The sequence below is a fragment of the Microtus ochrogaster genome, chromosome 1 (genome assembly GCF_000317375.1).
Source record: "Microtus ochrogaster isolate Prairie Vole_2 chromosome 1, MicOch1.0, whole genome shotgun sequence".
Classification (NCBI taxonomy): domain Eukaryota; kingdom Metazoa; phylum Chordata; class Mammalia; order Rodentia; family Cricetidae; genus Microtus; species Microtus ochrogaster.
In genome coordinates, this window is record NC_022009.1 from 124,244,384 (window position 1) to 124,256,687 (window position 12,304).

The window sequence follows — 12,304 nt, forward strand, 5'->3', positions numbered from 1 at the left end:
ACACACACACACACACACAGAGCAATTTCCTAGTGTTCAAGACCTTGGGTTCAATCCTTGGCCACACAGGTGTACACATACACACACACATAAAGCACTGGAAATAGGTAATTAATATGAGTTCTTCCATAACAAAGATATGTAAAACAATACATAGATAGTGCTTACCAAATCTTTTCCTGTCTAATTTAATGTAAATGAAAGGTCATTTTTACAATTACTTGCACTGGCTACTAAATAATCAACAGAATGTTAAGGAAGTTATAAATAATTTAGGAATAATCTCTTAAGATAATTAAACTATCATTTTTCTGGATGCTAAGCTTGCTTGTGAATCACAAGGGGAATCTTCAAGCTAACAGCTTCTGAGCCCTGTGCCCCTTGATCACTTTGTTGGGAGAGACACCTGTTTTTCCCTCACAGAGAACTGAAACCTAAATTCAGTTGTAAAAGCGAGAGACTTTAATTCCTTCACTCTCCCTGACTCTGCTTCCCATGAGGTAAGCCTGTCACTTCATCAGGTACGCCACAACACCAACACGAGGCACTGCCTCATCAAAGGCCCCAGAGCCATGGGACCAACCAATCATTTACTGGAGCCTCCAAAACCGTGAGCCAAAGAAAGCTCTTCTCTCTTTGCTTAACATCTCAAGGTGTTTAGGACAGGAAGAGGAAGCTGGTAAATACATAGCACAGCGCCTAGTACGTAGCAAAAACAGTAACTGCACACTACAACTGTTTCCACATGAAAGAAAGGGAGAGTTCCTGAGGATGAGATTCTCCAAGGACCGAGGGAGGGATCTTACAATGAGCTCATTGACTCGACCTCCCTCATCACAGACTTTATGGAAGAGAGTGGTGTTTTACAGAGGTGAGGCTAGCAGAGGGACGTGAAATACAGTCATGTATTCCTGAGAACTGTTTAAGCATATGCTACCTAACATTATTCTAGTCTATATACCTTTTCTGTTCTATATGCTGGTGGACCAGTCCCAGAGCCTAAAAAGCGCTATGACGTAGATTGCTTCTCCAGCCTTATACATCCTTTTAAAATGGCACGCCCCAGAGGGAAACAGAGTGCTTCATTCAACTTCCTAGCAACTCACTGAGGTGTGGTGTATGAATTACACATTTTGAAACAATTCAGTGGTGATTCTTTCCCTCCTTCCCACGTCTTCCACTTCCCCTTTGTTCAATGATGCTCTTGATAGCTGACCGCACCCACTCATAACTCCTAACCAACAAACCCAGAGAGTAACTGCTGGATTTGCAGGAACTCTGAGCTCCTTCTCTCAACTCGTTCAGAACTATTTTCCCATACAACATTTGGGAGACACTATAATTCACTTGTATTATATTCATTTGGGCATCAATTAAGTTGTCAGGCATGGGAAGTACCGCACCCCTCAACTTTGGAAAGCCACAGGAGTTAAGGAGTGCTTGACAGGTGGAGCGTTCACTTCTTTAAGTATGTGTTCCTTCTGTGGTAAGACAGTTCTATTTTGTCCCAATAATATGACTTTTGAGGAGTAGGACTGAGGAGCTGGGGAAGAGAGCTCTGATCTGTGGCGTTTGCCCACTTCCAAAGTATAAATGATCCTTGGTGATTTCAAGTTAATATCACGGAGCTATTGAATACGCTAGCACTAGCTGCCTCCAGCATATATCATATATATGTAATGGCATATATATGGCATATATGCACACATATATGGCATTACATATATATTATATAAGCATTTTATATATTATATGGCATTATAATATATATATGTCATACTGTAGAGCTATCAGAACTGAAATATTACTGTCAGTAAGATGACACACAGCACAGAACCTGACTCAAAAAATGCTTGCTCTCTTCTCCTGCTTCTAACCACTATCTAGGGTTCCTTCAACTTGGTGTGTGTGTGTGTGTGTGTGTGTGTGTGTGTGTGTGTGTGTGCGCGCGCGCGCGCGCGTATGTGTGCTTGCTTATTCAGGGGGTGGGGATCAAGACAGGGTCTCACTAGTTAGCCCTGGCTGTCCTGAAACTCATATTTCCATCTGCAGGCTTGAGTAAGTCCTACTAAGTTCTGGCTTAAACCCCTTACTGCTGCAGCTTTTCCACCACTCGCTCAGTGGTTGGCCGAGCAGACCATGCTCATCACACACAATTGCAAGCTCCGCCAGGAAGGAGATCACGTTTCTTTCATCTCTGTGATATACCCATTACTTAGCGTCATGCCTGCCAGGTGCCAGGGGCCCTAAATGTTTTTTGTTGCTGTTGTTGTTTGTTTGTTTGTTTTTTAAACTTCATTACTGGATCCTGAGTGCTGACTCTTACTAGATTAGGACATGAAGTTAAAGAATTAAAACAACAACATCAAAAATTCTAGGGAACTTTTTTTAAATGAATAACATGAAAGGTCTGAGTGCTAAACACCAAGAATCATTTATGAAAGAACTTCAGAAGCCATAAGTAGAAAGATATTCTGTATTCATAGACTAGAATGCAAATTGGTAAAATGTCCCTACTCTCTAAAGCAATCTGAAAATTCAATGTGATCCTTATCAAAATTCCAATAACATTTCCACTGAAGTCAAGAAAGCAATGCTAAAATTCCTATGTAACCATAGAAACTCCAAAAAGCTAAAGCAATTTTGAGGAAGAAGAGCAAAGCCAGAGGCATTACATTATCTGATTGCAACATCTACTTCAAAGCTATTCAGACAAAACCAGAATAATATTAGGATTAAAAAACACATATATTTCTGGAATACAGGGTCCAGAGGGTATCCTGGCACATATCTGCAATCCAGTAGGGCAGGAGAATCTAGAATTTAAGTCAGGCCTGGTATACATAGGGAGACCCTGTCGCAGAAACAAACACTCAACAGACCAAACAAAGAATAGAGTGCTCAGAAATAAAGCCATACACTGATTAATTGGTTTGTGACAAAGAACAAACAAAGGGGACAGAAGAGTCCCTTCAACAAATGGTGCTGGGAAATCCAGAGGTCAACACAAAGATTATTAGATGCTGATCTCATACCAAACACAAAGAGCAACTGAAACTGGGTTAAAGACGTCAAGCCTAGGACCTGAAACTGCAACCCCCCAGAAGAGGCACAGGAAGAAAGCTCACAACCCTGGTTTGAGCAAAGGTGCTTTTAGGTATGAGCCTAATGCACCAGCAACAAAACAGAATGGAAGAAAATTGATGCCAACCATATACCTACTAATGTATTAATATCCAAAATACATAAGCAACTCAAATATTTCACAATCTCTTTTATTTTATCTCTTAGCTCTGGTGATTGTTTTGTTTGTTAAACAGAAGCTTTTTTAGTTTAATGCTTTTGCTTTTGTTACCAATTTTGTTAGGCTCATATAAAAAGAAATTAAGAGAATTCTTGCTCATGTAATCCAGGTTGGTCTTGAACTCTCAATCTTTCTGCCTCGGACTCTGAAATGCTGGAATTATAGCGGTACACCAGTACACCAGTACCTCTGGCTCCAAACAACTATGGTGAGAAGACAACCTGGGGTCAGTGCGATGGCTCAGCAGGTAAAGATTTACCAGACAGACCTGGTGGTCTGAGTCTGATGGTCGGAACTCATATAGAGGGAGGAGAGAACTAACCACAAGCTGTTCAGACCGCCACATGCATGCTGGGGCACTTGTGCCCCCACCCACATCACACACATGAAAATAATAATAATAATAAATACTTTAAAAAAGACAATGTGGGGGGGGGGGCGGGAGAGATGGCTCAGAGGTGAAGAGCACTGGCTGCTCTTCCAATTCCCAGCATCCACAAGGTGGATCACAACCATCTATAATGAGATCTGGTGCCCTCTTCTGGTACACACAAGCTAAACGTTGTTGAGGGTCTGGATAAAGGGAAGCCTTACCACTGCTGAGAATGTGCACTTATAGCCACTATGTAAACAGTACGAAGGTTCCTCATACATTTAAATGGAGCTAACATAGTCCAGAACTACCAGGAGGATTTCCCAAAAGGAAATAAAACTGGTAGGTCAAAGGGTCTCTGCCCCTCCCTCCCCCCTTCATTGTGACAATATGGAAGAATCTGGAGGACCATTTGCATTTTATAACCATGGAAGCTGAAGTTGGGGAAAGCAGAAAGATATGGCCAAGGCGTAAGTGGAGAAACTGGATTGGCGGTATCCAGCCCCGTGTCTGTTCCAGCTTGTTCCCTGTACCCATGGGTGGCCAAGGAAGGACTGCTCTGAGCAGACAGGTTCCATGTTGTTCCACAGCACAGTCCTGTCTGGGATTCAGAGTGCTAACTGAGCAATTCGGCCCACAGATGCTCCAGGGAACCTTAGTTTCCCAAGATGGTCTGTGGAAAACAGATGAGAAAAGCTGGCTGGCGCTTTCAAACCCTTAGCTCCCACAGCGCACAGTGCGTACCAGCAGATTGCCACCCTGGGAAGTTCTGCGGTAGTGCCAGTTAAACTGTGCGGCACTCTTAGGCACTGGGATGTAGACACGGCAGGGGAATGAGGCAGGCTGCAGGTAGAGACACCACAGGGGAATGAGACACGCTGCAGGTGCTTTTTGAAACAAGATATAAGCTTTTACTTTCCTTAAGAAGGAACTGAGCCTTTTTGGGGGGGGGGAGGGGTATGTTTAGGTTGCTTTCTCTGGAGAAAGTAAGCAGTTAAAACAAATAGTGATGGGCAATAAGTCAGAGGGAGGGGCAACTCCACATTCCCATCTCTGAGGTCATGCTACACTTTCTGGCTTCATCTGAAACCCCACTTCCTTCTCCACCCTGGGTCTTAGGGGCTGGCCCCACAGCGAGCCCAGCACAGCTGGCCCCCACAGGTCTCCCACTCCTTGCAGGAGTGGAGACATAGGTATTAGAACTCCTTTTGTGGGACTGCCACTGCCCAAGCCCACAGATTTCACAGAAATACAAGTATTTGCCTGAGGCAAGGATTCTTCTGTCTTTGTGTTAGGCAGGAGTCCTCCAAAGACACTCCCAGCAAAGGGAGGAGGATTCTGAAAATCCTTTAAAATGTCAGGTTCTGAATGTTGGGAATTCTCTATTTCTCTTTTGGCTTATTTTCGGTTTCTTACTGGCAGTACTTCTCTCTTAAAAAGAAGAAGGTGGAGGGGATAGGAGGAGAAAGAAGAAGAGGAGCAGAATGGGAGAGGAAGAAGACACATTTGCAAAGAGTCTGCGTAATTATGCTAGCCTAACAAAACTAGAAGCTCCCAACCTGCTCCAAAATGTAGAGTTCTTGTTGGCAGGAACGCTTGTCATGGCTCCCCAACTACCCAGTCCAGGTATGGCACCCACTCCTTACCCACTCGGAAGATGAGGTCGTCCTCGATGGGATTCTCTTTTCTCTTGCCGGTGCTGTACATGCTGGCGGGTCTCTTCACAGCCTTCTGCTTGACGTGACCACTCCCGGGGGACTTGACGCGTCGCTTCACGCCCTCGGTGGTGGGGGACACGTCGGCTGAGCGGATAACCTTGAGCTTAAACGGGCTGCCTCGGATGTGCTGGTCGTAGAGCCTGAGGGACAGGGTGAAGTCCCCCTCCTTCTGCACAGTGTACAGGAACTCGTAGGTGCCGTTCTTGTTGTCCAGGATCTCGCCGTCCGCCACGCTGCCGTCGGGGGTGCTGAGCTCGGCAGTGAGGTATGCGTTGCCTGTCTTGCACAGTTCTCCGTCCTTGTCCTTGGTGGTTATGGTAACGGACATGGGCTGCCCGATGATGGTCTGCCGAAGCCCCTCGCCAGTGGCCACCGTCTCTGAGGCCACAGCGTTCGTGGTGAGGATGGTCCCTAGGTTGTGGATGGACTTCTTCAGTCCCTCGGTTTCCACGATGAAATCCAGCTGGTCATTCTCGCGCGGGTGCAAAGGGAAGTCTTGGTCCGCCAGTTCGTTTAGCTTCTCGCTCATCTGCTTCTTCACCAGTAGCACCTCGGTTTCCGTGCCATGGTTGAGAGCCTGCGCCGTGAAGTTGCTGCAGCTCTTGATGCTTTCCTGGCCTTGGAGAAGGGTATCCAGTTGCGACTGCAGCACCTGCCAGACACACAGAGAAGCAGTGAGCACTTCCTCCAGGACACTTGCCAGGAGCTGGGGCAGAGCCCTCCGCGCACAAGAACCGGCTTCTATACCCGCCCACTCAGCTGGCTCCAAACGAGCTGCATTCCATTTAACCCAGTGAACTCAGGCGAAATGTTACCAGTGCCTTCTGGAGGTTTCCCTTCTGCCTCTCCCTGCCTCATCACCCACACGTGAGCATTTCTTGGGTCATCTGTTTACATAACAGATAGGTCGGTACCCCCAGTGTGAGACACAAATTGCTTGATGTGAAATAGTCTTTACTCCGTGGCTTTCCCTGCCATTCAGAGCTGCCTGGCTACTACCTCAAGGAACAAAAACCAACCATTGGAGAAGTCTCCACACGTGAATAGCAGAAGCTCTCCTCCCTGGCAGAGCCAAACAAAGACTACAGTCAGGATTGGCTTTGAAGTTGAGGAACAGGTTAGTGTGGGTGAGGGCAGTTAAGAGGCTCGCCCACATTATAATTACGGGAGGAAAAACATTCCAGGCAACTCTAAGACCTGAAAACACGATGTGCTACCTCTCACGTCAGACTATGAATTGCTACAGAAGGTGACAGAATCCCAGCTTCGCCAAAAGAAAAATGGAAGTCGGGGAGGGGGTGTTCCTACTAAATGAAAACAGGAGTCCACTGTACAATGGCGACATTAAAGACCTATGTGGGTCCCCGCCCCCACAGCTGTGAACGGAGTGGCCCCGGTGTCACGCCCCTTAGAGGAAACCTGGGGACAGCAGAGTCTTACTTTGTGTTTGAGGCCATAGTTGACCTCGAGCTCCATCAGCAGGACGCTCTTGCGGACGTTTAAAGTCTTCTGCAGCTCATCAAAGGTGGAGTGGATGTCATCTACAATGCTGGCCTTCTGGTTCGTTAACTGATGGATGATTTCTGAGATGAACTGAAGAGCGGAATCTATTTCAGGGAGTCTGAGAGACAGGAGAGTCGTTAAGGATCATTAACATCCACCCAGAAGTATTCCAAAGTCTGCCCACACCCTTTCCATTTCTCTAAGAGCAAAATGCCCCTTTTAAAGTCGCTTCTCACCATCTTTAAAGAGCAATAGAATGAACGAACAAATGAGACTTTCGGGGTCACAGCTCTTTCCATTAACCTTCAGACACCCGTGTTAACTATCGATGGTGTGATAGGCTTTCCTGCCTTGTGCATGTAGGGTGTTTAACTGTGTTCTCTCCTCTACCCAATGCCAACAGCATACCAAACCCCACCACTGCTAGGACCCCAAAAATGCCTCTAAGCATTGTCAAGTGTTCTGGATGGGGGCGGGGGATCAGAATTGCCTGTGGTTGAGAACTACTGTGTTCTAAATGTCTAGCTTTATCATTTTTTTTCCCAGTCACATAAACTTGCTGAACTCAGAGTATCTGGAGAACATCCTGTACATTTTCAAGTCCCTTTAAGTGACATTGAAAGAAGACCTTTTTCTTGCTGGGACTCCTGACTATCAGTAGGACTACTGAGTACTTTGTCTTTCAGCTGGTTGTTAACACCTTCTTTTAGGTCAGTCTCTCTTATATAGGACACAGGTACTGCTTTCATTTGTGTCCATGCCAAAGGGGAAAAAAAACCTGAAAACAAACACATAGGAAAACTGAGCAATCACTGCTCAGCACCACTGGACGGGGCTCATGCACAGAACCGTCCCAGCCACCACCACAGGTCTGGAAGCAAGGCAACACAACTCCAAGGAAAATCTCGGTTCTGGTTTCAGGAAGGAGGTTCTGAGATCTCATGATCAAGAAGAACGTAGAACCTACGGAGTTATATATACAGGCTGGCATGACCCTAGCATCTCAAACACCAGGTGTGGAGGCCAGGCCTCACATGGGGTGGGGAGTCTGCAGGGGCATGGCACCTTTTGTTGACCGCATCCAGCTGGACCTGAAGTGAGGCCTTGTGCTGCTCCACCACGTCCTTCAGCGGCACCGTGGGGTGCTCCGCGTGCTCCCCCTCGGTGCATTCCCGACACATGGCCGTCTCACAGGACTGGCAGTAAAACTCCATCACCTGTGGGTAACACGGAGAGCTCACTCTGCAGGGAAGATACACACATTCTCTTCTGCTTCATTCCCAATCACGAAAGCTGTTGGCATGCTAGTGCCCAAGCATTGACGTGACATTGACGTGACATTGACATGACATTGACGTGACAGTCAGGCCTCAAGAAGAGTTGCATCTGATTCCAAGGCCACTGCTGCTCCTCTCAAGGACTTGGGCCTTAGAACCTCTTTAAACTCTATTTTATAAAGCACTGAGGACTTTAAAAGAGCCTTTGAGCCAGACTAGGTGGTGGAAGTCTAGTCCTAGCACTCAGGAAGCAGAGGAAGACGGAACTCTGTAAGTTCCAGGCCAACCTGGTCTACATAGTTCCAAGACAGCCACCGCTATACAGTGAGACCCTGTCTCAAAAACAAACAAACAAAAAGGAACTTTGGTATATATGGATTCTTTCCTTTCCACAGATACTCGTCACAATAAAAATGAAACAAAAATTTGTTTATTAATATATGGAAAGTGAAGTCACTTAAATACTAATGCTGACTTATGAATAATATTTGTAAACAAACAACATTTATAAGATGGAAAATGTTTGGAGGAGCATGGCTTTGCATTTCAGTACATCTCTGCAGTGTTTAGTTTGATAGGAGACAGCTGGATTCTCCTCTCTGTTTCTGCATTCATTCTGCAGAACACATACAGATTCTGGAAAGTTTCAACACACACACACACACACACACACACACACACACACACACACACACTTGAGAGAAAGAGAATGAAAAGAAACATTATCTTTATTATTGTGCTATGAATACAGTATTCACTTTGTGGGACCCCTGAAGAGGTCTGGGGACCCAGGAAGTTTCCTAAATCTTATTTAAATAGCCACTGCTTAATCAGAGATACACTCAGCAGTTTGTACCCAGCTCCATCACCCACGGAGCTGAATGGTCACTGACGCTCAGCTTCTCAAGAGAAGATGACGCCATCCATCACAGTGACCCGCTCCGCTGGACTGCTGTGAAGATGAAGTGGGTTAATACACACAGAACATGATGATGCCTGGCTCCAGCTCAGCCTAGTTCCCAGTTAGGAACTGCAGTAGTGATGGCAATGACATCATCTGGATATCCTTAACCAGAAGCTATGGACACTGACCCTGAAGTTAAGTCACTTAGCCTGGTTAGGATGGACACTTAGTAACAATGTAACACAAAAGCCTGAGAATTAGTTACTGCCCTCCTTCCTCTCCTGGGAGTAATCATCCTTCACTTTGACTTCCCAGAGCACTTTTGGGGGAGAACTTTACGTGACATTCTTAGTTCCTCACACACTGAAAGGGGCATAAATCCTGACTCAACTTGATGGACGGTGGTTTTCAGTGTGACTGAAGCCAACGAGCTCCTGATCACAGGGAGTCTCTTTTCCAGAGCGCAGGTTGTACCTCACCTGTAGTGATACTCAACACTAGATCACATAAATCACAGGACGCCCATACCCATGGTTCCAGGGGGAGGTGTCATGGCAACGCAAAGGACTCCTTCCTTATTTAGTCTTCACTGTTTGACATAGCATTTTCTGATTTTATTTTGGAAACACTCTTTCTGCATGAACCAGATTTAGATAAAAATCCTTCAAAATGTTTCCATGAGAATGTTAGATTTTATACAACATTGTACTTTGAAGTAAGTACATAGTGAGTTACAGGAATCATTTTAATTTTGTCACGTATAATGACCTTTTAGGACTATGCCTAGGCCATAAATTGGAAACAACCCCCCTTTTGGAGATAGGAATCAATTTATTTTTTAAAAAATTTTTATCACATAAGGAGACCTGTTAGGCTTGGACCATGAATTGCAAATTTCCTTTATTTCTCTCTTTTTTGAAGCTGGGGCTCAAACCCCAGGCTTTATGTATGGCAAGCAGATGCTGTCCCCAAGTTTCTCTGTAGCCCAAAGTTTCCTCTGTCCATCTGCTGTTCAAAATATTGTCATGCTGAATTAAACTGTACTTTAATAACAAAGCCAAGTGGGAATTCAAACATCCCAAGGGAAGACTGAACGTTTGCTTCTTATTTTAAGAGATGTGTGATTCACTTCCACCCAGTTCCTGAGGCTCTTCCACACTGGAACTGCTGGATATGGGTGGTGTGGCCTAAGCTGCCCTCTTTTTGTTTGTTTGTTTTGGTTTTCGTTTTTCAAGACAGGGTTTCTCTGTGTAACAGTCCTGGCTGTCCCAGAACTTGCTTTGTAGACCGGTTGGCCTCAAACTCACTGAGATCTACCTGCCTCTTACTCCCAGTGCTGGGATTAAAGGCGTGTGCCTGGCTTAAGTGGTCCTTTCAATGGCTCTCCCTTTCTCCAGCTGGAGTTGCTCTTTGGACTGGTTTATGTCACGTTAACATATTCCTTGCTTTATCTGTTCAGGAAACAAAAGGATCTAAAACTAATGCAATGTCATGTTAAATTTCCTATTGTAAGGTTTCTAGAAATTACTTTTGGAAATGCAAATATTTGGTAATGACATATGAGCCCTATATTACAAATATTTTATTAGAACTTTATTGGTCTAAGGGGATTCTTGTCTTTCAAGCAGCTGGTGGGAGGAAGGCATAAAGAATCCTGAAACTTCCTTCTGAAAACATCCTCCCTAGGGATCCATGGCGCATGATCCCGTGAGGGCCAACATTCCCTTCCCATCAAGGCTTCAGCAGAATGTGGCTCACAACATCAGACAACCTTATCTCTGGATCACACATAATGAATGTCTCCCCTTCAGGGCAGATCCTCATGAGATCCCACCAGTCAGGAAACAACCTCCGGCCATGGTGTGCGGAAGAGCCAGGGATGGATGCAAAGGCTCCTTCCCTCGGGTTCTCAAGGCATAGGCACTGCTGCCAGTGTCTGGGTCGGGGACTGTGACATGCTAACAGTGCTCCTCCAGCCTACTGACACATTTCTCACTCATCAGAGGCTGACCCTGACTTGTCACGTGCTGCTTTGAGGAAGGAGTGTGTCGCCTCAGATGTAGTACGGCTTAGACAATGGCAACGTTTATTTAACGGTCAGTGTCCATGCTGAGTTTAGATATCTCAAACACTATGCCGTATTACTGGCATTTTCTGGTCTGAGTTCAGTGTATTCTGAAGTCTGAGGAGTGAGGCAATGGGAGAGGAAATTGAGACCAGAAAAGGACATGAAGTAATATACAGACACTAAAAATGTAAAATGTCACCAAGACCGGAGCCTATCAGCCTATGGTTACTAACCCCCTTCTTACTTGGTTTATTTTGCTTTCTGTGTATGAGTGTTTCTCCAGGGCTTGCAGAAGACTGTTTATAGGGTGTGGAGTTGCTTTGGGTGGGTGATGAAAACATTCTGGAACCAGATAGTGATGATATTTGCACAATTTTATGAATATAAAGCCCACTAATTGTACACTTTTCAGTGTTTGAAATATTGAATTTGATGTTATATGATTTCTACCTTAAAAAAGACTGCACCTTTGAGTGGGAAGCAGCAAGTGCTCACTGTGGTTCAGCTTCCCAAGGAGAAAGACGCATTTTGAAGTGAAGAAAGCTAGTGGTTCGTAAATGCTTGCTCCTGGCTTTCACAGCTGAGATTTGTTGAGCTCAGCACTAATTGTGGGGTGACTAGTGCCCCTCAGCTGAGGTCATCCATCTCTACACAGATGATGCCACTGTCCCCAGGGGTAGAAGGGCAGCCAGAGTCCAGGGTGAGCTTGGTGCTGTTGACAGGTGGTCACCGTCTGCATCCATCAGCAGAGAGGCTGGCAGGACCATATGCATTCCTAGAGGAGAAAGGATGCTCCAGGCCAATCTGCTGGTCTTTGTGGGGAGCCTGACAGTCGATGGGGGAGGGGCATTCTCACCCCGAATATCCCCTTCCTGTCAACATCCTTGTGGTTAGCTGTTGGATGGGGCCTCGCTGAACACTGACAGCGTCCCCTGGTCATCTGTCTAACTCGGATCACAAGGCACTAGCTCAAGTGTTGGCTTTGTGAGCAAAGAGGCTCTTAGATCACTGGCCGCCATTCTGTTTCCTTTAGCACTTGGCAGTGCCGGCCTGAAGGTTTAATGAGCACGTGAGCACGTGACAGACTTTCGTCCACTGGCACTAATCAGTGTGGCGGCACCCCGCTTTGCTGTTAATCACCTGATTTTATTAACCTT

At 45.7% G+C, this 12,304-nt stretch overlaps 1 protein-coding gene across 4 annotated transcripts in view; it reads right to left on the bottom strand.

Moving 5' to 3' along the window:
• Trim2 (tripartite motif containing 2) overlaps positions 1 to 12,304 on the bottom strand; it is a 116,363-nt gene that overhangs the window by 23,457 nt on the left and 80,602 nt on the right. For all 4 annotated transcript variants that reach the window (XM_013348620.2, XM_026786081.1, XM_013348613.2 and 1 more), the window contains exons 4-6: positions 7,964 to 8,115; positions 6,836 to 7,016; positions 5,324 to 6,047 (exon numbers count right to left, since the gene is read on the bottom strand). In XM_013348620.2, coding sequence (XP_013204074.1) covers positions 5,324 to 6,047; positions 6,836 to 7,016; positions 7,964 to 8,115 — 1,057 coding nt within the window. The remainder of the gene's footprint in view (positions 1 to 5,323; positions 6,048 to 6,835; positions 7,017 to 7,963; positions 8,116 to 12,304) is intronic.